General features: G+C 38.2%; 1 protein-coding gene across 1 annotated transcript; it reads right to left on the bottom strand.

Moving 5' to 3' along the window:
* Nucleotides 1–576: 576 nt before the first annotated feature.
* On the bottom strand, nt 577–25,508 carry LOC134669609 (arrestin domain-containing protein 17). The gene is made up of 8 exons (XM_063527259.1): nt 25,280–25,508; nt 24,484–24,639; nt 23,263–23,474; nt 17,152–17,334; nt 8,260–8,448; nt 7,263–7,439; nt 6,600–6,687; nt 577–2,282 (listed from the first exon to the last, which is right to left on the bottom strand). The coding sequence occupies exons 1-8, from the start codon at nt 25,392–25,394 to the stop codon at nt 2,134–2,136; spliced, it is 1,269 nt and encodes a 422-aa protein (XP_063383329.1). The 5' UTR covers nt 25,395–25,508; the 3' UTR covers nt 577–2,133.
* Nucleotides 25,509–27,423: the final 1,915 nt, after the last annotated feature.

Raw genomic sequence — 27,423 nt, 5'->3', positions numbered from 1 at the left:
TACACTTTTGACAGAGTGGTCGTGGCCATTACGTACAACCACACTGGTTTAGCGTAAACTAGATAACGTACTAACTATCGACATCCCACATGGCAGATTGCAGACTAATCATAGATGGTTCCTATATGCGTGCCATCGTGAGGGACAAAACACGCAATGCGACACTATGATTGGTCGAATTTATTTGTTGCCCACCATAATCCATAGAGTTAGACCAAGAAAAGTCTGCAGCGATTTTGATAGCCCACGCACTGCAAGTGTCATTTTAAACGTCAATCTTCTATGAAATTATGACGTATAAATAACCCTTGCACTGCGTGGGCTATCAAATCGCTGCAGACTTTTCTTGGTCTAAATTTACGGTGGGGAATAAAAAATGTGAGACTGTGACGAGAACAAACAATAATAGCGCTCGCGGCTGCCTACTGAAAGATACATAAGACTATCCCGTTCGGTCATTTCCCCCCACCCCTCAGTTATATACTAGATTCATGAGACCAATAAATACGCACGAACAGTTCTTTGATATTCTCTTTGCATTTACAGAAACAAGATAAAGTAAATGAAACACGAAAGAGTTATTAAACACTGTATATTTGTCTTTTGAAATAATATTAGTAAACAAGAATAATGTCCATATTATATTAGAAAATACAAATCCAAAATAATACTAATAGGTTAATTCAATTTATAATAAACGCTTTGCATTGTGCTTTAGGACGGAAGCATCAGTTGTCAATAAGATAAAGTGCCTAAATATATGCCAAAAAGCACTTAGGAATGGCAATATTTTGTTACTTCAGCTGCACCGAGATTCTATAAAAACTGATTTTTCGTTCAACAGCCGAATATAGCAAAAGAGATTCTCTGGTAAAATTTTAGCGCCACAATATTTGCAAAATATTTGTTAGTAAACCACGATAGCATTCACTTAAATATTACGTTACACTAAGTTTGTAAATATATCGAAAAGCTTTTTGTAAATACGAGTAAATTTTATAATTAGGGCTGTTTTAGACGGCGCGCGAACTCGCATGCGATTTTAGTTACATTGCGGACTGTTGGTTACGTCCAATTCAACCGACCAATCAAAACTCGCATGCGAGTTCTCGCATCGTCTAAATCAGCCTTTAGAAAGATGTGATCCAGTAATATGTGACGTTCCACGGCAAAAGGTACCTTATGGCGGCTGGCGCTTACGTCGCATAGCGCCGCAATAATATTGGAGCGGCGTTAATAATAGCGTAAGCGTGAACCGCCATAAGGTACCTTTACCGTGGGAACGTCACATATTTCCAAAACTAGATACTAACAATAATTTTCCGATTTATTTTGCAATAGCATCCATCATCCTCCCTTTTAAGTACCTAGAATTCCTAGATCAGTTATCAAACTTTTTTTGGTGACGGAACCCTTTTGGAAAGCGAAATATTTGACGGAGCCCCAAATAAAAAATTTCGTTCGGCTCTGTGGACCAGACATACCTATAGAAAAACTGGTTTTTTTCTTATTATTACCAGTATCCTACCGGAGCTTTGCGAAGCCCTGGGGGTCCGCGGAGCACACTTTGAGAAAGGCTGACCTAGATCATGTGAATCCTGTCTAATAAACAATTCTTTATTTATGACTAGCTTTGTGGACGCGTTCCGCAATTTTTTTTTGGGCCCTGAGCCCCTGATTCCCCATTTTGTCGGTCTTTTATCCTGGGTAAAGCCACAGAATAAGTAATAGTATTATCATACAGAACGGCCACGCACCGCCCCGCCCCGACTCGCATTACCTCACCCCGCGACTGGTCACAACATGAATCTGGCGGACTTCTGGCGTCCTCTCAGTAAAGCGACTTATCCACACATACACAATGACGCGTGTACAGTCGCCATCAGATATATCGGAGCGGCCAAGGCGTTCACAATATCTGAACAAGCGCTCTAACGCCTTGACAATAGAGGCGTGTTCAGATATTTGTGAGCACCTTGGCCACTCCGATACATCTGATGGCGACTGTACAGACGTGCTGCGCACACATATAAACGCAAATGATTTTTGTTGTATGGCGTGTCCGCCCTGTGATCAAGCGAACGGAAACTTCCCTATAAATCGGAAAATTATTATCAGAATCAGCCTAAAAAACTACTGAGGTAGCGGGGGTGGCTGCACGGCCGCGTAGGTCGGGTAGAACGGGGCAAAGTTGGCCGGGCCCGCGATCCGAGTGTGGTTGTTGTCGCCGCGGTCTTGGATAGTACGCGCTGTGTACGCGGACTCCTTGTATACTGGCATGGCTGTGGACAAAGTTTATAGATTTAGATATTTATTCGCATACTATGAAATTACATTATAAATTATGCACTAATCTACGTGAATTTATATTATGATCGTCATTCATATTTTCATAGTACTAAAACATAGTATTAAATTACACATTAAAAATGTCTTAAAAATTATTAATCTTATGTCAACAATTTTATCCATTTCTTTCTTATGGCGTTATTGATAAACGCGTTACTGGCCTGAATTAGCTATTAAGGTGGTTCGCTTTTCATACAAAATTCAATCAAAGCTCATTAAGTAACTACACACTATTAGTACACAAATATTTCCGCATTTATCTTCTTTCGAATATTCGTTTGCGCGAAATTAACAGGAAAACAATGTTTCATACAGAAATCATGCAAAAATCATAGTTAACTTTTCATCAATTTTACGTATGTGTGTGTCACAAATGTCGTGTACAGATACATTTGCGACGTTGCCATACCATTTCCGACGTTGCCGGGCCGACCACGGCTCGAATTTGGAGTGCCGTCATGTTTAGTGCAATTTTGTTGACACTGATATTTGACAGGTAGTTAATTGACCTAAGCGAGAAGTTCGTCAGCTTAGCTAAGAACTATCATGGCGTGTTATGCAAACAGTCACTTTTTTGCTTGCAAACGGAAGATTCCCGGTTCGATCCCCAGTCATTGTATGCTGGAACATAACTTTTTGTATTTTTGTTACACCTAAATTTCGTATTGTTTTTTTATTTTTATTTAATTTTTCTTATTATCATAAATCGATTATTAAGTATGGGCTACACGTATTCTTTTATTTTTACAAAGATAATTAGAAATTATACTCTTCCTAATCTCTCTGATTTTTACAATCAGGACATCCTCACTGCAATAAAAACCGGGCAAGTGCGAGTCGGACTCGCGCAAGAAGGGTTCCGTGCCATAATGCAAAAAAAAAAAAACAAAAAAAAGCAAAAAAAAACGGTCACCCATCCAAGTAATGACCACTCCCGACGTTGCTTAACTTTGGTCAAAAATGACGTTTGTTGTATGGGAGCCTCATTCAAATCTTTATTTTATTCTGTTTTTAGTATTTGTTGTTATAGCGGCAACAGAAATACATCATCTGTGAAAATTTCAACTGTCTAGCTATTACGGTTCGTGAGATACAGCCTGGTGACAGACGGACGGACGGATGGACGGACGGACAGCGAAGTCTTAGTAATAGGGTCCCGTTACCCTTTGGGTACGGAACCCTAAAAAGAAGTGTATAAAATTTCATGTGGTTAAAAATAATGGATTTTGTCTATGAATGAAAAACACAATTATTACTATAGTTTGTTTTTTTTAGCATTAGAAATAAGGTAAACAATTTTGACGTGTCTTTTAATTGAAAAACACATTTTAAAAATAAGTTACGGCAAATATGTAACAATTATAAATCTAATACGATCATTTATATTCTTCTGCTTTCATAAGTAATCGTTTTTGATTTTTAAAAAACCTGATAACACTGAGTATGTGGGGGAAGCGCTGCTGGCCTAGCGGAAAGCAATTCGGAGGTCGCGGGTTCTAACCCCGGCTCGTACCAATGATTTTTCGAACTTTTGTACGAAATAGCATTTGATACCTATTTATACACCGATACCTATTTTTCGGTGAAAGAAAACAATGTGAGGAAACCGGACTAATCCAAATAAGTTTACTCTCTGGGTTGGAAGGTCAGGGCAGTCGCTTTCGTAAAAACTAGTGCGCATGCCAATTCTGGGATTAGTTGCCAAGCGGAGATTGAATATCTGGGAGACCGACCAAAGCTTACAAAACATAAAAACTCAAAAATGCGCGTTTTCTCATAGACCTAGCTAAGAGATCAAACCCCTTTCAAATTTCATCGAAATCGTTAGAGCCGTTTCTGATACCATCCAAATATATAAATAAATAATTATATATCTAATAATTGCTCGTTTAAAGGTAAGATAACACAAAGGAGAAACAAAAAGAAATTACCTACTCGCACCAGTCTTGAACCCCAATCCTCTTGCACGTATTTCCACGAACATACCGTTACGCTATTGCAACCAGAGATGGGCATTAATCGATTAATTTTTTAGTTAACTAATCAATCGATTAAAAATATCAATCGTCATAATTTAATCGCGATTAATTTAGTTGCGATTAAATTAGTTGTAAGAATGTACAACTAACAACTAAATTAGTTCTAGTTTCAATCGACTAAATTTCACGGTTAAATCTATATTAAAACTATGGCATCGCTGGTTTTTGCATTTTTTATTTAACTTTAAATATGTAAATAAAAGTTGGTATGTATGTACATTGGAGGTACTTATATGTTGTACCTGTGTTGGTTTGGGTAGAATCTTGCAGCTTTTTTCGAAGCAGATACCTTCAACCGATTGAGCTAAAATTATGTATACACGTTTAATTTAAAATGCTTGAATGACAATGTAATATTATGGGCAATAATATAACGATATATGTGTAGTATATATCATTATATTATGGATACAGATAAAGATAAATAGCGAAAAACTGCAATGTTTACAAGTCGCAAACAATAATGAAGATTGGTGCATTATTAATAATTAAGTTGTACACGATACCGTAAAATGGGGTGAGTTGGGTGAAATTTGACTTTCAAACCTCGATAAAATTTTATTTTTACATGTGAAAACTGAATGGTGTATATAATGTGATTCGGACGTTTGTATTTTATTTTGGGTAGTTCCATTTCATAACTTTGACGATAAAGAGGAAAACCCACCTCACCTCGTAGTGCCTCGTATTTGGGGTGAGAGGATTTTTCATACAAAGGTGATTTTGGAAAATTGTTAGATCGTTTTTTTTTACTATGCGTATTTTTATTATTATAGCCTCATTTTAAATTGGATTACATTATTTTTGTAGCAGTAGCCTTAAAATCCCTTCTCACCCCCCTCTCAAACCAACTCTCCCCGCAAAACCTACTCATCCCGTTTTACGGTACTGAGTAAATCTTAGACAAAGAAATTATCAATATTCTGCTGTCGCTGTCAATAATAAAACTCTTTTTAGTTACACGCGGCGACAAAACAATGGGATAATCCTACTTACCTGGAAGTTGTTTATTGCATTTTGATGCAAGTGCCGACGCATTTTCTAAAAAAAACACGTTCTATTTATTGCATGAGACATCTGCATGTTGTTTATTATTTATGCCGTCTAATTTGTTTGTCAATGCACAAAGTACCCAATTTTTATTTACCCTTAGATAAGAGAAATTTTACACTCCATAAAAATGGTCAAAATATCGCAAGTAACACATGTGCTATTTCATTTTTATACATGCGTTAAGATGTCCTAATCTGCAGGCTGTCAACATAGCCATACCGAGGTTTTCCATTTAATTTGCTTCTAACATTAGTCGCGGAAAAAATAGTCTAACTAATTAGTCGATTACAAAAATTAGTTGTCCGTAATCAATCGGCAACTAATTTAGTTGCAACTAAATTAGTTGCACTCTATACAACTACGATTGATCAGTCGTCGTTTTCAATCGTCAGTCGCAATTAATTCTTGTAGTCTTAATCGTTAATCGTTAGTCGATTACATTTTGCCCATCTCTGATTGCAACATACTTACGTTGTGTGAAATTGTCTACTACAAGGATCACGGAAACACTGTTTGCATGTGTGAGTAATAGTAGGAAAAAGCGTGACAGCAACACTCCGTCGAATTAAAAAGGTGGTTTTTGCACAATGAAGTATTCAATGTTTATTTTAATAGTTCAATATTTACTTAAAGAGTGCGCGAAACATACTTTTAAGTATACAAATACCAAGACCATTTCACAAAAAAATTAAATCTGAAATTTTGCAAAAGTGGTGCCATCTAGCGAGAGTTAAGTTTTGAGTAACCTAGGCGAACCACCTTAATCGTTTTTCTTTATCTGTTGTTTTTACATTATGTATTTGTGGGATAACATAATTTAACTGAATCAGGCCTGTAAAGTTTTATGAATTTAGGGCTCATTTAGACGATGCGAGAACTCGCATGCGAGTTTCATTACATTGCGGTTTTTAATCGGTCGGTTGAATTGGACGTAACTAACAGTCCGCAATTAAACTAAAATCGCATGCGTGTTCGCGCGCCATCTAAATCAGCCCTAAGGAGGTAATAATTGTTATTAGAGAAAAGTGACAAATGACTGAACTAGGATTTCCTGTTTCAGAATCTTTTTCTCAGAGGATTCTTTTGAACATTATAGTTTATGAGTTCTCTTCGGTCTAGATTATTTTTAAAAGTATTCACTGAATCAACAATACTTACAAAGAGTAGGGTAGAGCGACTGATAAGGTGCCGCGGGCCCGGAGCCCGGCAGCAGCCAGCCGCCGGCCGCGTCTCCTCCGGGCGGGCCCTGCAAATAAATAATATTTTGGTAACCTAGGTACCAATAGTTCGTTTTTTTTTAGCATTAGAAAGAACTTGCAAGAAGGTAAGCGATCTTGACATGTCTTTTAATTGAAAAACGCTTTTTAAATATCAAAAACTATTACTTATGAAAGCAGAAGAATATAAATAATCGTATTAGATTCATTATTGTTACATATTTGCCGTAACTTATTTTTAAAATGTGTTTTTTAATTAAAAGACACATCAAGATTGTTTACCTTATTTCTAATGCTAAAAAAACGCACTATAGGCGATAATGCGTGCGCCTTTCAAGCCGAAGGTCGCGCGTTCGAATCTTCGACTCCCGATTCGGATCGATGTGTTTTTTGGTGCGCTTGAGCTTTTGCCCGCGACTTCATGCCATGCGCCATAGAATATGCCACACGAATATGCAATACGCCACACGTAAAAAACATTGATGACGCGGCAGGCGTGTCATCAGCACCGAATCGGTTAAGTATTCAATCGGTAAGGTTACAGAGCGAACCTCAGTCTGCCCAAGTGAGCTGTGGCAAAAGCTAACGGATTGGGTAGTCTTACATTAGGCTGCGCTATCTCCCCGGGGCCGAGCGGCAGCACGGCGGGCTGGCCGGGAGACGAAGGGACCGGCGCAGGTGGTGCGGAGGGCGGCGGGCCGCCCATGAGCGGCACGGTGCCGATGGTCACGTACTTGCGGTCCTTCAGGTTCGTGTGCAGACCCGATACTACGCACTCCACCTGCACAAATAACATGTTGTTAATTTCAATTAATAATTAAACTAATGAATTAATTTGTTAATCACTTAAGACCCCGGAGGTAAAACGATACAAGTCCAATTTGCTGACGTTTACAACATTTCAAGTTTTAAATGTTTGACGATCCTTTTGTGAAATTCTTAGTGTTAAATTTGATATGTATAATAATCCAATTTTGTTATGGAATAATATTAACATCAATAAATTGCTCTGATAATTAGATTAAGATTAATTACGATTCATAAGAGCTTGTTGCTAGGCCTACATGAATAAAGTATATTTTGATTTGATTTAATTTTGAGGAAACCAGACTAATCCCAATAAGGCATAGTTTCCCCTCTGGGTTGGTTTGTTAAAAACTAGTGCTTACGTTAAATCATGCGATTAGTTGTCAACCCAGGGTCTCATGAGCCATGGCAAAATGCCGGGATAACGCGAGGAAGAAGAGAGAATGTTATCCTTGAAAGCTACGAATACACTACATCTCGCTTATACAACATTTTAAGTGAGGAACAATCCACCATACATAGTTTTAATAAATCTCAGTGTCATATCTAGATGAATGCTTCTAGCCAGCATCGACAATCATCATCATTTTTCTATGAGTATGTAAACTGCTCACTCACTGCTCTCAATCATGCCATGGCACGATTTGCAACAACATTCTACGCTTAGCGGCAAAGTGTACACGACGTATAATGGCGACTTTGCAATCGTTAGTTCAAAACCTAGAAGGTATAATACCCAAACCAAACAGGAAATCATTCAGCGTTTTTAAGAAAGCGAAATAAAATCACATTACCTTCAGATCGTAATCCAAGTCGATAATGCTACAATTGACGAGGTTAGAGGGCGGTATCGGGGGTATCTCGAGCCGCATATCCCAGTGTTTGGTCGAGCCGGCCGGCGCGGGGCCCTCTTGGACCGTTAGCACCACTTCTTTGCATTTCTTTGTGGCTGTGCTTGGCGAAGTCGCTCGGTATGTCACGACCTGAAAAAAATATTTTTTAAATGATTGGGATATTTGGGAATCAAACTGAGAAACAACGCTTTTTTGGCAGAGACACCCTAAAATCAATCTTATTGTTAAGGGGATTATTTTACTTCGATATTTAAAAATTATGTGGACTGTATTCAAACGAAATACGAGACGAGATACGAAACGATATACCGTGGAACTTAGGACAGGCTAGGTCAATTGGTAAAAGCACTTACCTTGCTGAGCTGTAGATGACGGTGCAGCTCTCGGTGGAGGCTGGCGCAGGCTTCTCAGCTCTTCGGCTCGTCTAGACTTACCTCGAATCCGAGTTACCTGGACCAGCGTGGACACCGAAACGGAGCAGGAGCAGTGCTTCTTCAACTGATTAGCCTTCCACAATGAGTACACACAGTTTACAAACAAAATTGAATCTTTTAGATGAACCGAGACGATAATATTCGAAAATAATAATTAGCGCAGCGAGATGCGCCCGACATGTTACATTGGCGATACGAGAAGGGGGAAAGGAATATATTTTTTTTTAAAGTTTGAACGATAATGTTGCCAGGCGAAATTATTTTAAGACTACAATCCTTAACATTTTCCGCCCACCAAAATACAACGTATTTTCCACAAGTTTGTACTGTTATTGTCAACTGAGGATAAAATAGAATCGATATGGCTCAGGGTTTATTTTCCTATTACTATATATTTTTTACTTTAATCTAAATCTACGATAAAATTAATACTTATGACTATATGATAGTGAATTAACACTAGTTTTGTAAAGGTAAGGGACACAGTTTAACTATCGGACGTTTAAGTTCGCCCGATTCTGTGCGAACTGTGACAACTCGACAAATCCCGTCACTTCCTGGATGGAGTTGTACCACCCGGCCAATTTTCCACTTCATGGGGCTACATTGCTCATTGACAATGAGCACGAGCGTCCCGACGACAATGTTTTTCTGACCATCGAACCATTTGTGGCGTTGCTGCAATGTGTGCAAATATTCGAGGTGCCACTTGCGCCAGAAATCTTGATGGATCTTTTGTAATAATTTCCATCTCTGAAGTGGACCTAATTTCGCATCTACCATGTTGCTTTCAGGCAATATGGTGAGCGGCTCCAAAGTAAGGAAATGTCCGGGGGTCAAAACTGACAGGTCGTTTGGGTCCGAGCTGACAGGGGACAAAGGCCGTGAGTTCAGCATCGCCTCAATTTGGGTCAAAATGGTATAGAATTCCTCAAATGTAAGGCGCTGAGAGCTCACGACGCGAGCGAGATGTGTCTTTACTGACTTTACACCAGCCTCGGCTAACCCCGAGAAATGTGGGCTGCCGGGCGGGTTAAAAACGAAATTTATTTGTTCTGCACGTGAAGCCTTGGCCATGAATTCTTGGAGCATATTGGATGCGCCAATAAAGTTTCTACCCTGATCCGAGATCAGCCTAGAGCACCGACCGCGGCGCGAAATGAAACGGCGCAGAGCTGCGAGATATGCCTCTGTGGTGAGCTCTGAGGCCAGCTCAAGATGTACTGCTTTGGTGGCAGTGCATACGAAAACGCAAATATACGATTTAAATGTGCGTATACCACGGCCCCGGGCCAAACAAGTATCAAAGGGACCAGCGTAATCTACTGCCGCTGACGAAAATGGTTTAATTTGATTAATTCGAAACGATGGTAAGTTGCCCATTATTGGAGGAGATGCCACTTTAGGCCGAGCGCGAAAGCACTTCATACAAGATGAAATAACCGAATTTATAGCCCTTCTTGCCGATAGAACCCAGAATTCTTGGGCTAATAAATTTTGCAATGTTTGCAATCCAGGGTGCATAAACCGGTGATGGTAATCCTCAATGATCAGCGTAGTCAACCTATGATCACGAGGCAATAATAGTGGATGTTTCACATCGAACGACAGGTCTCCTTTAGACAGGCGACCGCCCACCCTTAGCATTCCACGCTCATCCACAAACGGCGCCAATTTCCGCATGGGCTTCGATAGAGAGTGGGGTGACTTATCTGTCAACAAGCACCGCAATTCTGAAGCGAAAGCTCGCTCCTGGACATGTTTCACGAGAAAGTGAAGAACTTTCATAATTTCTTCAGACGACAGGTTTGGATCTGTGATTTTCGACGATGATTTTTGCAAGTTATGCATGAACCGAAAACAATAAGCGAATATACGCAATATGCGTTGTAAAGACGAGAATCTGCTCAAGATGTTGTCAGTCAACGATATATTAGAGTCTGTGAACAAACTATAGATTTTTTGCTCGTTCGAAGCAGCTTGATCTGAAAGGATCTCAGATTGTGGCCAAGATTCTTGAGGATTAGACAGCCAAGTAGGCCCCGCCCACCATAGCGTATTCTGGATTAAATCAGCAGGTAACAAACCGCGGGAGCCGCAATCCGCTGGATTATCCGAACCAGAAACGTGGTGCCAATTTTCAGGGGGGACGTTTTCTTGTATGTGTGCAACCCTATTAGCCACAAAAGTTTTCCACTTTGATGGACACGAACGAATCCAAGTCAGCGCGACAGTAGAATCTGACCAAGCGTGGATATCATCAAAAGTGTGAAAATCTTTTAGAGCTTCTGTAAACGAGACAATCAAATCCGACAACAAGACAGCAGCTAACAGCTCACATCTCGGGATAGAACATTTACGAAGTGGGGCCACCTTCGTTTTAGCGCAACAAAGACGCACGACAACGGATCCGTCATTTTGAACGACACGACAATAAATGACAGCACAGTAACCCTTCTCCGAGGCGTCACAGTACCCGTGAAGCTGTAACGATACGAAAGATACAACCATTCTACGGGGAATGGACAACGAGCTCTTTTCTGCCAATTGCGATTTGAATTTACGCCATTCTTGAGCGATAGCGATAGGAACCTCGCTGTCCCAATCGACACCAGAAACCCATAGAAGTTGTATTAAATATTTTGCGAAAAATACGACAGGCGACAATAGACCCAGAGGATCAAAAATACGAGCGATGTCCGAGAGGATCGATCGCTTCGTACAACGACAATCATTCAAGGAGGTCTTGAATGTGAAAGTATCTTCCTTGGGAAGCCACGACAAACCGAGAATTTTTAACGATAACGATAAATCATGGACGTTTTCGACATTGTGAAGTTGACCTTTAAACGACAAGGGAGGATCAACTTCCACCATGTGACCACAACGAAGGTAGTCGTCCATGAAATTGACATAAGCTGTCCGAAACTGAGGATTCAATTTGAATTTCCTCTCTAAATTTAAGAGACGCTTGAGAGCTATCTCACGAGAATTTGAAAACCTGGGTTTATCCTGAGGGTCGACATAAGTTAATGGTACGACCATCCTACCCTCGGGAGTGCGACAATATGAAGTTTCCATTTGGTTTTCACACGACATTTCTGATTTCGACAAAACGATATTTTTGGGAGGATCTACACTTTCCAGTTCCCAGAAGCGCTTGATATTATTGTCTAATGATAGACTCGACACGAGATAGCACCTCTGAGTATCACCTTCTGAACCTTTATGACAACGAGAACGAGAAGTGTTAACGTTTATAGGGCACTCACCCATTACCAACCAGCCGAAAACAGTGCGGACAGCTATGGGCTCATCTGCGTTGCCCTTGACAACGCCAGATTGTAGTGCAGCAGCGAAAAGGTTGACGTTAACCAACATGTCTATTGGTCCAGATTTGTGGAAAGACGGATCAGCAAGATCTAAATCCTTCAGATGCCTCCAAGAAGACACATTCAGTGGTTCTGGTGGCATATCATGGCAGATCTTGGGAAGCACGAACGCTTCAAACGAAAATTTGCATGAGGAGTCCCCATTCGAAGGAACTATCTCACAATCGACAATTCCAAAAGTGTCAGTCGATGACAGACCAACACCGTTCACCGTTGGTGAATTATTTCTAATTGGTATTCCAAGTTTTTGAGCGCACTTCAATGTTACAAAGTTACAAGCCGAAGCATTATCCATCAATATTCGAATTGGTACAAAATTATTAAATTTATTTTTTATCAGCACGATAGCTGTCGAGAACAAACTTGGTGCATTTGCATTATGCACAGCCAATGCCACTTGGGTCGGTGGAGCTGTTGGTTCCAACTCCTTATCCTTTTCGAAATGCAATAATGTGTGGTGTCTGCGCTTGCAGATGCCACAAGTCACCGATGATTTACAATTTTTAACCGAGTGTGATGGCCTACAACAAAGTATGCAAAGTCTCCTCTCCTTAACCTGAGCAAACCTTTCCAATGGCTGCAGTTCCAAAAATTTAGTACAGTTATCCAATTTGTGTCCCGGTGCGGAACACATAGCACAGTTGCTCACTGGCGGCACAAGGAGAGCAGGCTTAGCCTTATTCGACACTGGCTTACTATTCACTGGTTTACTAGATAATGTTAACGACTTACCAACGCTGTTCTCTAATGCCTGGCTCCGCTTTTCAATAAACGAAATTAATTCCTCATAACTGGGAATTTCTGTGTTTGATTCAAGTTGCAACTCAAAAGCTTCCTTACTACTAACATCTAATTTTGACCAAAGTGCATGGAATAACATAAAGTTCCTGTCAGGCAATTGATACTTTGATAAAATTTCTAAGTTTTCCTTAAAGGTTCGACAAACTCTAACTAATTCCGATGCAGTCTTGGACTTCGCCGCCTCACAGTTTAATATTTTTTCATAAAATATACTGGCAATCACCCTTTTTTTCTCAAAATGTAATTTTAGTGTGTTATAGGCCATTAAATAATTTTCATCACATAATGGGTAATTTTTAATTAAGTCGAAAGCATGGCCGGTAACACTCGACAACAAATAGTGCAGTTTTTCTACTGCCGGGATATTTTTACTGTGAATCAGCGAGTCAAAAATCTGGATGAACGACACCCAATTCTCAATTTTCGAATCGAAAGGAACTATATTAATTTTAGGTAATTTAACACTCGAACTTGAACCGCAACTGTCACTTTTATTTAACACTTCAGGTTTTATTTCCGCTAAACGTATTTTTATGGATTTTACCATTTGTTCGAACTGTGATGATATTTCTAATTCACTTGACCTATCACCAGCTGGAATCGCCGAAAGCAATTCAATTTGAAAAGCATGAAACTCACTTTCAAGTTTAATTACATCTTGTAAACAATAACCTTGCAGATCGGAACTCTTTATATACTCCATCCGCACAAACGCATAATCCCGACCTACACGGCTCTTGTCGAAACTTTCGGATGAATCCCCACCAAGTGTCATGTTTATTTTGTAAAAATATGTATATTGAATCACTAAAACAACAACAAAACTATTTGATTCGATAACAATGATAGGTTATGATTTTCAATTGACAATTTGTCAAAAATGACAGCTAAAAGTTGCGTTCAGAAACGTAATTAATTCGACACACAATTTTAGTCTATGAACTAAACGCTCGATAGTTTAACTAACGGAAAAACGCCCAAGCCAAGTGTTTCAATCTTACCCTCCAATGTTTTTATGATTTTACAATGAACAATTTATTGACGAAAATTGATATTTAAAGCGAAAATAACCACGGTCACCTTACAAGCTATCCGGATCGTGGGACCAAAAAATGTTAAGGGGATTATTTTACTTCGATATTTAAAAATTATGTGGACTGTATTCAAACGAAATACGAGACGAGATACGAAACGATATACCGTGGAACTTAGGACAGGCTAGGTCAATTGGTAAAAGCACTTACCTTGCTGAGCTGTAGATGACGGTGCAGCTCTCGGTGGAGGCTGGCGCAGGCTTCTCAGCTCTTCGGCTCGTCTAGACTTACCTCGAATCCGAGTTACCTGGACCAGCGTGGACACCGAAACGGAGCAGGAGCAGTGCTTCTTCAACTGATTAGCCTTCCACAATGAGTACACACAGTTTACAAACAAAATTGAATCTTTTAGATGAACCGAGACGATAATATTCGAAAATAATAATTAGCGCAGCGAGATGCGCCCGACATGTTACATTGGCGATACGAGAAGGGGGAAAGGAATATATTTTTTTTTAAAGTTTGAACGATAATGTTGCCAGGCGAAATTATTTTAAGACTACAATCCTTAACACTTATGTACAATTAAGTTTTTAAAGATTTTTTTAAATTTGCTTGTCTCGACCGGGAATCGAACCGAGTAAAACTTCCAAAAAATATACACTCGCTATTTTTTTCTACTAATGATAACATTTCTCCAAGAAACATTAGGTCTTACACTTGTCTGTCGTAAAAAATATCCATAAAATCGAATATTTAGTACTCAAGAATATTTTTAGACAAGCGAAATTGAAGAGAAAAAGAAAAATCTTTGAATGCAGTTTTGTTTCTTTTTAAAAATAAAGGAGTGTCTCCTTTCAGTAAAATGAGCCAACTTAAGGATTTAAGTAGTTTACCTCCAGGGCCCGACATATCTTTCCACACTGTATACATACACAAAACCTATCGAATGAGAAAGAGCCACATTCTTCAAGCGCCATCAGTGCAATGCGGACAATACTACATGGAATACCCCTAGAAATATTTGCCTATGTTTAAAGATTTTAACTCAGTATAGTCAGTACCTATACTAATTAGCAGCATTACAACTGTTTTATAGTTTCCGAATACAATGGCTGTGTGATTTTCAAAATCATACTCTAAGAGATACGGACATGCATGCTTACATAAACGATGTAGTATAAGTATGGAAAATTAAATCAAATAAACAGTAATAAATGTCAAATATCGAACAAACGACTCAGTTCGATTTGGAAACTATGGGTTGGTTAACTTTTTGCCATTTTGGGTACAAATTCCTGATACGGTTACTATGTTACTAATGTCAAACATTTTTATTTCTATTATGTAGCCGCCGTTTACCACATTCATTTAGCTGAGCCTAATATGACTCAACTAGCACAATATATTCATGATGACGTAATAACAGACTTGCTTCGCACGTTTTCGTTAAGTTTTTTATGAATCCGTTACATAATACTGAGGTAACTGTGTGAAAATATTTTACAACTTATCTATTCTGCCGCGCTAAGCGTAAGGCACTGGTCCCACCGCGAGCTAGTAAGCTATGAGCTATCGGCTATAAACACGAACAAAAGATAAGCACTCCCGTGTAAATAAAAGAGACACGGCGATATTTATAGTTACTCGCCCAGCGGTGAGCTATAAATATCGCCGTGTCTCTTTTATTTACACGGGAGTGCTTATCTTTTGTTCGTGTTTATAGCCGATAGCTCATAGCTTACTAGCTCGCGGTGGGACCAGTGCCTAAGAGCAGTAACTCAATTTGAAATCTCTTTCAATAGTAGAACATATCGTACAGTCATCAGCAATAGTATCTTACACAACTAGGGCCGCAAAAATATATGACGCGCTCTTATTGCGCTCCAAATAAGAACGTGTCACATATTTTTGCGGCCCTAGTTGTGTAAGATAATATTGCTGATGACTGTACAAGTACAAGGTATACAATTGAATGACAAGTAGCTACCACTAAGGAAGTGTTCATTTTGAGCCTTATCGCGTTGGAAAAAGGTTCCTAAATTGTCAGTGGAGAAATCATTTATTTACATACAGTCAGCAGCAGAAGTTGCTAAGCGGACGAGGTGTTCAAAATTACCTTGACACGCTCTTATTCTCCTAATAATAAAGTCGCGTCAAGATCATTTTGAACACATGGCCCGCTTAGCAACTTCTGCTGCTGACTGTACAAGATATATACAGTGGTACTACTAAACGAAATTAATAACTAGCTTAAATCTAAAATAGGCCCTTGAGGCATTGTACCAAGGATGCTGGTGGCATTTCCTAACCTTGCTATATCGCAATGCTGGTACGTCGTGCGAGGTAGCCGCCAGCTCGTCGGTTAGTTAGATATCAGTACAGTTGTTTTGGTGAAGATGGTGTATTGTTTATGTTGGAAAGGGGAATCAACACATTTTACTTTGTGGTAGTTCCCATTTCATTTTCGGTCTCACCTCATCAATCTGACGATATAAATATTTTTCATAATCATCAATAACTTTAAACTTTAAAGATTATTCTCATGTAGAAACTTTAAAGTTTAAAGTGTCTACATGAGAATAATCTCATCATATAAGAATAGTCTAATTTGTGGATGGCAATCGGACATACAATCGGAGAAATTTTATGTGTTTTACTTATCGGACATACGTATATGTACAAGTATGTCCGGCTTCGCCGCAGTAGGGTAAACACAAAGGTGATTGTCGTTAAAAACATAGAAGAAAGGATTTAATCCCTTCGTTGTCGTTTTCAAATATGGACTCAATGATAGATAGAGTAAGTTGTTTTTGTAATAATATTACAGACGTAAGGAATTCAAGATAATAGCTTATCTAGAAAATGCAGTTTTAGTTCATCGCCTTTCTAAGTATTCAACGAGCTTTTCTAAATTATACCATTCTATTTAATTTTATTGTTTTTAAGAAATCCTCACCTTTCATAAAGATACCTAGTTACTCATACCTACAGATCGTTTAGGGTATGTTTTATTTAAGTTTTTTTTTGTGGTCAAAAAGATATTAGTCAGTGCCCAAGATAACTCTGCACCAACATGGCAAGCGATAGAGTATGGAAGAAGAGTAACATTTATATAAAATATGAACATGTTTCTGTAAAGGCCCTAGAATAAAAAAAAAACACACTCACCTTTCTTAAAAACAGTTTAACCAAATGTAACTGCACATTGCTCTTATTCTCAATGTCCACGGACACAGGGATCACTTGTCCCGGACAGTAACCGGACACCGGGGCTTGGATATCCACGGACAGCGGTGGGGACGCGCAGCAGAAGCAGCAGAATGTCTTCTCCATCTGCATGCGGATTGGCTCCTGTACAAAGAGCAACACTATTTTAACCGTCCAGCGGTGGACCTTATGCCTTTTTTTTTAATCTTTTTTTTTAAGGAGTTTTGACACGCAGTGACGATGTCACCCCCGTAATGAGATCGAATAGTAATAATGATGTAGTAGTGAAGTATTACCTACACCACTTCATCACATTTAAGTATAGTTTGCACATCAACCTGGCCTCGTCTGATAGTGGCGATGCCAGGACGATGTTGCAACTACCTATGTTGGTTTGGTGGTTTTTATAAATGTCATGTCACTCCTCAGCGCCTCATTACGGACACATTCCATCAACACATGGTGAACATCTTCTATTTTATCGCACTCTTGGCAATTTGGTGAAGCCGCTAGTTTCATCAGGTGCTTGAATTTGTTTGATGGAATGTGCCCGGAACGAAGTCTGAGGAGTGATACTACCTGTTTCCTGCTTAGCTTTTTGTCAAACCACGGGACCTGAGGGGGCTGACATTGAACTGTTCGGTATTAGGGTAAACCAGGGAGTTATTGCCCACCGCCAGTGATTGCCCGCTTTTTAAAACGACATTCTCTGTTGTTTGTTTTGTACCATTTTTGTAATAGTAGAATTTGCTAGATGACGCTGTTTATAATATAGAAGAGTTTTAAAAATAAAAACTGGCAACACTTAAAAAAAAACAACAGTAATGGCGGATTTTGTCGATACATGTGAACGTGTTACTCAAACAGGTAAATTTTTAAATGATTTTCTTAAGGACTTACTTGCTTCAAAGTTTATTCTGAGATTTTTTTATTTGATATTCCCATGTAATTACATATTTTGTGATTAAATTAATAGTAATTTCGTAGTTTTAAATATACGTCGGAGTTGAGTTTAGTATTTAAACGGTTATTTTACCGGTGGGCAATCGCTGTAACAAAGTTTGAACATTTTTAATTATTGCCCACCGTAGTTTTAGTAATTGCCATAGGTCAATAACTATAGTTATTGCCCGGGCAATAGCCGTCACGGTAGATTATTTTTCGTGTTTTGTATTTATAATAATTACATTGCTTATTAAGTGTGGTCAATAGGTCTTCGAGAAGCTGTTAAAAGTCCAACACCGCAGATGGAGGACTTTTATTGACTCGAAATTGTAATTTCCTTACCGCCCGTGATATACACAATGTTTTTCATCACACTTTCTAAGGAAAAACACAATTTTTAACGTAAATTCGGTTAAATACGGTGGCATTTCAAACATTCGTCCGCCATTTTGTTCTTTTAATTGACGTTTAGTATGAAAGGCACCGACCCTATGGCAAACAGCCACGATCGATAATCGTACAAAATATTTCAAAACGGTTGTTAAAATTATGTTTATTAAAATATGAAAATAAATAAATAAATAAATATTATAGGACAATCTTACACAAATGGAATAATAAACATCAATCTTTTAAAATCTACATTTTAAACGAATTTTTGTCTTTTTGTCTCTAAACCTTCGTGGTCCGTGTGTGTTATTTAGCACTTTAAAATAGTAGTTTTCGATACAAGTGCGAGAAGTGTGTCATTTCGCACGAGTCCCGAGGTTTCTTAGCCCGAGCCTTTAGGCGAGGGTCAAAACTCGGGACGAGTGAAAATGACACTTCCGCACGTGTGTCGAACAACATTTATATAAAGTACACTTTTTGATCAATTGTATTAAAAAAGTACTTTTCCTGCCGTTGGAGAAAAATGAAACTTTTCTCCCGCTTCGCATGCGTGCAATAAATAGCACATTTAGAAAACAAGTGTGATGAAAAAATTCCAATCTTGCAGTGCCCATGGAGTACGAGTATTCAATATCTAAATTGTTATTATTGTTTTAATTTCAGTATGCCAAAAACACCAAAAGTACAATATAGAAAAGAAAATTTGCAGAATGCGATCAAAGCTGTTCAAGATGCTGACAACAAGTTGTCTACAAGACAAATTGCTGAAAATTACGGTGTTCCAAGGACCAGTCTTCGGTATTACATTGAAAATCCCGGGCATAAAACTAGTCTAGGGCCATCACCGGTATTAACTGTTTCCGAAGAAAGTCAACTAGAGGAATGGATAATAATCTCGGCCAGAAAAGGGTTTCCTCGAAATAAAGAAGATATTTTAGATACAGTGCAAAAGTTTCTAGTGGAAAATCCTCGTCCTAATTTATTTACAAATAATAGACCCGGTGATGGTTGGTGGAAGGCATTTTTGAAAAGACATCCGAGGTTGACAATAAGAACATCAGAAGGAGTATCAAAAGCAAGTTCCTATGTCTCGGAAAAAGATATAAGAGGGTGGTTTGCTGAAATCAGCGATTATGCTAAAGAAAAAGACTTGACTCCCATTTTAAATGATCCAAATCGTATTTTTAATGCAGATGAAACAAATTTCCAAATTTGTGTTAAAACTGGCCAAGTGTTAGCGGAAAAAGGTGCTAAAAATGTATATAATATTGAACAATCTCAAGCCAAAGAATCTATAACAGTTTTGTTCACCTTTTCTGCCGCAGGACAAGTCTGTTGTCCGTTCGTTATTTATCCTTATCAAAGAATGCCTATCAAAAAAATTAGCGATTCTGTACCGGACGGATGGGGAATCGGAAAGTCTGACTCAGGATGGATGACTACGGAAACTTTTTATGAATTTATAGCAAATGTGTTTCATCCCTATCTGGTCAGCAATAATGTCAAGCTTCCAGTTATACTCTTTGTGGACGGCCATAAAACGCATTTAAATTTCCATTTGAGCCAACTTTGCACTCACCTTCAAATTGAGTTAATTGCATTGTATCCGAATGCTACAAGAATCCTTCAGCCCGCCGATGTAGCTGCTTTTAGACCTCTAAAGATGGGATGGAAAAAAACTGTCAGAAAATGGCAAAATGAGAATAATAATCAAGGCGTGACTAAATTGAATTTTGCTACTGTGCTTAATGAAACTGTCATAACCAGTTTAAGGCCTGAAATATTAGTGAACGGTTTTAAAGCCTGTGGCCTGTATCCATTTAACCCGGACGCGATTGATTATAATAAATGCCTCGGAGACAAGAACGAGAATGTCACATCGCAAAAAAATAAAATGATACCTGACTCTGCAATGCTAAGTTACGCAAAATTCAAAGAGATCATCGGAACAACTCTTTCCAACGACTTTGAAAACCGTAGTCAGAATTTGCCTTGTCAAAAGAGTAATGAACACTTGAATAAGTTGTTCCAAATATGGCAAGCATATCACGACGTGGAAGTTATGAGTACCACTAAAGAAGGAATAGACTCTTCAGTTGTTACATCGCAAAAAGGCGACAAAGCAGTACAAGTAGTAGATTTTCCTAATGTATCACCGCAAAGAAATGAAGAAGAGTGTGTTGCAGAGATAAATGACTTCAGTGAGCTAGCTTTAAAGACACGAGACTTTAAAGAAATAGAAGGTGCTTTATCTCTTGATATTACTTCCACCGTACCCGAGAAGTCAAAATTTGAGTCTACGCCTTCTGTGGTCACGGTGAAGTCAACTCTTGAGCTGTCAAGTCCACAAAGAAATGAACAAGGATGCGTTGAAGAAGATAGTGAGCTAGTTTTTCAAATACCAGACACATTTAATGAAACAGAAGATGCTTTATCACTAGATTCACTAGACCTTACTTCTCCTATACCCGGAACGTCCAAACCTGTCATGGTACAGTCGTCTGGTCTGTTGCCAAGTCCTAAAATTGTAAAAAGAAAATGTTCTTTAGGAGAATATTTAGCATACCCAGAGACGCCAGTAAGAAAATGGAAAAGGAAAACTGAAAGACAACCATATGCCATTAGCTCCCAAAATTATAAAGCTGCTCTACATTCTAAACAAGTAGAAAAAGAAAATTTGATAAAAGTAAAAGAAGAGAAGAAGTTAGTTAGAAATATGAAAAAAAAAGAAAAAACGAATAAAAAGACTGAAATTACAAATAAAAAAACTGTACAATTAAATAAAAAACCAATCATAGATAACGCACAATTTATTATGAATGATCCGGGTGAAACTCAATATACTAAAGAAGGAAAAAAAAATCTGAAACGGAAAACAACAAACACGGGAAACAATGACCACCAAGAAGTTCAAAATTTTGAGCAACAATCTGAACCTATACTAAAAAAGATAAAAAAAGAAATGGGTGTTAAAAGTAAGGGCAAAAAGAGAACCAATAAGCAATTACCAGAGTCTAAACGGATAACCGTTTTAAGAGAAATAGTTATAAAGCCCGGTAAAAATAGTATTTGTGCAGTTTGTTGTACTAATATGAAAAAGAATACGAGCAGATTGACTTGCAGTTCCTGTTCGGCAAGTTTTCACGTGCGATGCATTCCACGGAAGCATAAGGAACATATACCCGACAGGACTGAATTAAATTTATTCATGTGCCATAATTGTTACATAGTGGAAGATTCTGGCAACAGTGACGATTCTGACTAATTTTATTTCAGCTAACCATATTTTTTTCAATAAAATGTTTATAATGTTCAATTTTATGTTGAAAGTCAAGTTAGACTGTGATTTATGATTTTAAGTTACTGGGCAATCACTGTGCTGTGGTACTGGCAATAACTGTGGGCTCTGGGCAATAACTGTACTTTTTACAATATTTTTATTTTGTTGCTTTGTTTTCTATGTCACGTAAGACTTAACTTAAAACTGTTAATTATCTATAGAAGGGTTTATTAGGTAATAAGAAAATAGCAATAAAAACGAAGTTACTACGTTATTTCTATGTTTTTTTTAATGTCATTCTGTTTGCGACCCTTAACTGGGCAATAGCTATACGGTTTACCCTATGCCTTTTGTAATAAGGTTTATGAACTGTCAGTTAACAATGTGGCCGATGGTTATAAGTAATTATATGTATATTATCAATATTAATCAAAATCCTAAAAAAGTAAGGTAGTAGAGGAAACTAGTACGTACGTAGACACAAAAAATAAAGGGGCCATAATTTTTAACTATACATGTTTGAGGCAAAAAGGTTTGGAAAGCCGGTCAACAATTTCCTTATTGTCATTTGAAAAATCTTCGTAAATATTAACCAATGCTGAAAAATATAAAAACTGATGATCTGTACGTCTTAGGCTGGTATTCCACCTGTCCAATTTTTTGGTCCAATGTGCATTGCGTCTCACTCTCTCGTTAAACAAAATGTAAGACGCAAATACACATTGGCCCAAGAAATTGGACGGGTGGAATACCGTGTTAGAGCTTAATTGCGCCTTTTTTAGATGGAAAAGGTGGACTTATTTGTTAATTTGCAATTGCATAATAAAGATTACTTAATTAATGCATAACTCTTACGCTTTTATAAATAAGTAATCGCTGCCTGATCTAATGAATGTGACGTAATTAAATTTTTAGAGTAAAGTAAAACTACTCTCATTACTTTAACTTTCAACAACATTATAATAACAGACCAATCATTAAGTACCAAAATGAGGCTTATTTACTTAAGATAAGATAAGTAGAAAAGCCGTTATTACCAAAAAATAAAATTTCAGTACATATTACATTTAAATAAATTCACATTTTATTTATATTAATTACTTAAGTTCTTAATTATACATTGTTGTCATTATAGCCGGAACTCGACATTTAATTGGACTGCTACTACAAATTCGGCCTCAAATTGTTAAATTGAACCTTTTGTCCTTTACAATAAAGTCCTAAATTAGTAAAGTATTAGTGCAACTGCAACTGCATAAATACATTTATTGATGGAGGATGGTTTACTTACTTTGGTCGGTGCAGTAATGTATTGCGTGGCCTACAATGTAAGGAAGTCTTGACATTGGATGAGGCTGCTCACGCTGCTCCGATGCGAGAGCAAGACATCCCTATATATGCTGTCTCACTCATGCACCATCAGTGCGCAAGATTAAAATTTAAAACAGGCTTCTTACCCGGTAAGATGGATTGAGATTAAGGTCCAAAGCGTTGATAACGGTAAAAGCCATCTTGGTCTCTTGGTCAAACTTCCACGGACGGTCAAGGGTCACCTTGACAGTGTATCGGACGTATCCGAATTCCCCCTCGAAAGAGGATGGTAGCACGGGCGGCAGGGCGCATGTGAAGCTGTACACTTGCTTGCCTGCTGGCACTTCTATCTCGTTACCTGGTAGGATCAACAAAATACAAATACTTACTAAATGTAATCAGTAAATAGAAGTTACACTCTCATTTTAAAGCCCCATAGGTTCGTGTTCTTCTCTCACTCTTACTGAGTAAGCGTAAGCATGGATGTCATATTAATGGATTAGATGAAAAAAAAATTGCGCATTTTTGAAGCAATTCTCTAATTTTTAGCTTTAGTGCATTTATAAATTGTTACAAATTGTGTGAAAAAGAGCTATCATGATTTTTTTTTCTATTAAGTAAATCAAATAATCAGGATGTGAATAAAAAACCGGGCAAGTGCGAGTCGGACTCGCGCACGATGGGTTCCGTACCATAATGAAAAAAAAAACGGAAAAAAATGCATAAAAAAAACGGTCACCCATCCAAGTTCTGACCACGCCCGACGTTGCTTAACTTTGGTCAAAAATCACGTTTGTTGTATGGGAGCCCCATTTAAATCATTATTTTATTCTGTTTTTAGTATTTGTTGTTATAGCAGCAACAGAAATACATCATCTGTGAAAATTTCAACTGTCTAGCTATCATGGTTCGTGAGATACAGCCTGGTGACAGACAGACGGACCGACGGACGGACAGCAAAAACTTAGTAATAGGGTCCCGTTTTACCTTTTGGGTACAGAACCCTAATTAAGTCACTACAGAAAATCCTCAAGATTGCTAAATGGAAAATAGAAAAAGAAAAAAAAATAGAAATATGCTATGGTTGAGAAATAGATGATGGTTAACAGTTTTGAATGATTCATGGTTAGTCTCACTAGACTTATATCGATGTGGATATGAACCATGATTATTACCTTTTACCAATTGAATATCAGGAGCTCGAAAACAATACAAAATGTAATCACGGTTCATATCCCGGTCGACATAAGTCTAGATGATGGTTGTCAATGTTGTCAACTTGAAATAAATTAATTTTAATGTAAATTCAATTGAATTTTTCGCTATATTGTAATCCATAAAAGTGGTACGTATTTTCGAAAACATACCAGTATTGCTTCCAAGTAAATAGTAAGATATTTGGAAGTACTCCTCGTTGCCTGTGTGTACTTCGTCAGTGTTCTCAGTTTTCCCATCGGATGTTTGCTGTTCTTTACTTTCACGCCACTCTGTGTGGGCCTCGCCTTTGAACTTGACATGGATACCTAAAATATTGTAAGCACATTCTTCAAATTTACTTTATTCATGTAGGCCTAGCAACAAGAACTTGTATGTATTACATAATTACTATCATAAGCAATTTATTGATGTTAATATATTCGTCTTTATAGATCAAATGAATATGTATGTAGTTTAACCCGTTAACAGGCAAGACTTTATCCTCAATTCCGTCTTAAAAATTTTGAACAAGCAAAAAATACAAAATAATGATATGTGGTGGTCTTTTTTGATACCGTTGCCTTGTAAAGGTTTAAAATGGGGAATGGCCGAATCGATCAGTTCACATTGTGAACTTCACAAGTGCTACTAATTTGGAATGCAAAGATACCTACAATATTTAGATACTGATTCGATTTTTTTGTCACAGACATTTGATAGACTGAAAGAACTTTACAGTGTTCACAACAAACATACGCCCACAATTTTTTATTACACCGACTCAAATTAACGTTCGACAGTTTGTAAGGTGTAAACCAATTAAAACCAATTTCCGGCAATATAAAATTATTAGAATGCGAACAAGGTGCATTTGCATTAAGCAATCAGTAACCGAGTTGATTACATATGAATTATAATTAGACAATGAATCATCAATTCATTTATCATCACAAGTCTACCACTTACCACGAACTTTTTTGGGACTATCGAAAACATATTCTATCCTTCCATTTATTGTTTGGCCGGCATAATATGTGTTCAATTGATTGTCTAGATAAATAACTGCTTCTTTAAGGCCCATTATTTAAACACCAACACCGAATTACGAATGAATAATCTAGCTTAATCAAATACACTGGCTAAAGATTACGAATACGAATAATAAAATAACCGGAAAAGGTTACAGTAATTTGACAGCCTATCGCCGAGAATGTATACTTCAAACATGTTGTTTGAGCTATGGTTTCAATCGCTGGAAATTGATTTGCGCCGCGACCAGGGTCAGCGTGACATTGGACCGTCTGAAGCAGCCTTAAGCGTTTCGCTTAAGTAGCTAACACACTATCGCACCGCACCAAGGTCATTGAGGGACGCACCCATAAGTAAGAGGAAGAAAGCGATATCTCTTTCTCTTTAAGCCCCCCATTCACATCCTACCTTGTAATCCGCCGCGTAGTCCGCCCCATTGGGTAGGATTGTGCATGGGGGTCGCAGACTACGTGCCGACAACACCCAAGTAGGATGCCTCTTGGGTCCTACAAATCCTACAAGCCCCGACCACCGCTGTAGTCCGCCGCGCAGGATTGTGTGTAGGTTGTCGTCCTACGTTGCGGGCTGCCCTGTTTAAAGTTGCTAAAGTAGCTAACACACTATCGCACCGCACCAAGGTCATTGTGGGACGCACCCATAAGTAAGAGGGAGAAAGAGATATCGCTTTCTCCCTTTTACTTATGGGTGCGTCCCACAATGACCTTGGTGCGGTGCGATAGTGTGTTAGCAACTTAACACACTATCGCACCGCACCAAGGTCATTGTGGGACGCACCCATAAGTAAAAGGGAGAAAGCGATATCTCTTTCTCCCTCTTACTTATGGGTGCGTCCCACAATGACCTTGGTGCGGTGCGATAGTGTGTTAGCAACTTAACGTATGACAACAGTGCGCGCCATTTTTTTTTTTAATTTATAAAGAAAATCGCTGTTTGTGGGACCAAAAATCACCCAATCACTCCAACAAACAATGGAGGAATAGGCATTGCAACAATTATTACCAATACTTAAGAAAAATGACGCTCTCTGGCGAATTTTTAGCAGTTTCTTTTCCCACACTCTTTTTTATTTTTATCCAATAACAAGAAAATACATAGCAGAAGAGCTATTTTCTTTTTTTTTTTAATTGCACGTAACATTTTCAAGAGTAATTAGTCCTGCGAGGCGGACTACAATGTAGGAGTGTGAATGGGGGGCTTTATAAGTTGACAGTGACAGTTCGATTGTAAAGTTTTGCAAAAACTTGCTGTTTTTGGTTTTAATCACGTAAATATTTCGAGTATGCTTGAAGCCGGAGTTAATAACAACGGTTCAATACTAGATTATTTAAATGAGGACTGCTGGGGCGTCGTGCTAAGCTATGTGCCCGTCTTGGATATAATACGAACTGAGCGAGCGAGCCGACGATGGCAACGCGCTGTGCTGATTTATTTGCAAGGCGTCCGTTTTTGTATCACTTCTTTAGAAGAAGAATATGATGAGAAGAAAAAGAATATTAAGTCCCGTTCTAATATATCTAGTTTGAGGTTATCACGACACAGTCTTCCTAATCGGTACTATCAGTCATTCGTAAAGTGGACTAACAAACTAGGCGCTTCAGTTGTGGCTACTTATTGCAAAGACCTGGAGAGTTTGAAAATAATTAGAGCACACTGCCCCAACTTGGAAGCTCTAACGTTGCTCCACATACATGACCTACCTGAGTCCAGAGAGGAAATAACCCCATACTCACTTAAAGAAGATTTAGTATGCCTCAAAAAAATTTGCTTCTATGGAAGTTTCGCCGCAGACGACTGTATCAGTTACTTCATAGGTGACAGAGTTTTCGAAGAATTGGAATTCAATAGCTGTTATGATGTCACCGGTAAATGTTTGAATATTGTAAAAGTATCAAACTTAAAATCCCTTGTATTTGACATATGCTATAGCCTTAAGTCTCAGTACATTATTTTAGCTACGAGCCAGCTTAATGAACTGACTAAGCTTATACTGAATGATGTTCCTAATGAAATATGTAGTGAAATTCAGTTTGTGCTGGATAAGATGGCTAAATTGGAATGGT

This window comes from Cydia fagiglandana, chromosome 12 (assembly GCF_963556715.1).
Source record: "Cydia fagiglandana chromosome 12, ilCydFagi1.1, whole genome shotgun sequence".
Lineage (NCBI taxonomy): Eukaryota > Metazoa > Arthropoda > Insecta > Lepidoptera > Tortricidae > Cydia > Cydia fagiglandana.
The sequence above is the reverse complement of the archived record's forward strand: the minus strand, read 5'-3'. Positions and strand labels throughout refer to the sequence as shown.

What these genes read in the sequence shown, in the direction of transcription:
- LOC134669609 (XM_063527259.1), bottom strand. Translation starts at nt 25,394, where the DNA reads ATGGGCCTTAAAGAAGCAGTTATTTATCTAGACAATCAATTGAACACA. An exon ending in TTTACTTGGAAGCAATACTG is followed by an intron (nt 23,475 to 24,483) that starts GTATGTTTTCGA and finishes TGATCCTACCAG; the next exon opens with GTAACGAGATAGAAGTGCCA. An exon ending in GGGAGATAGCGCAGCCTAAT is followed by an intron (nt 6,688 to 7,262) that starts GTAAGACTACCC and finishes ATTTATTTGCAG; the next exon opens with GGCCCGCCCGGAGGAGACGC.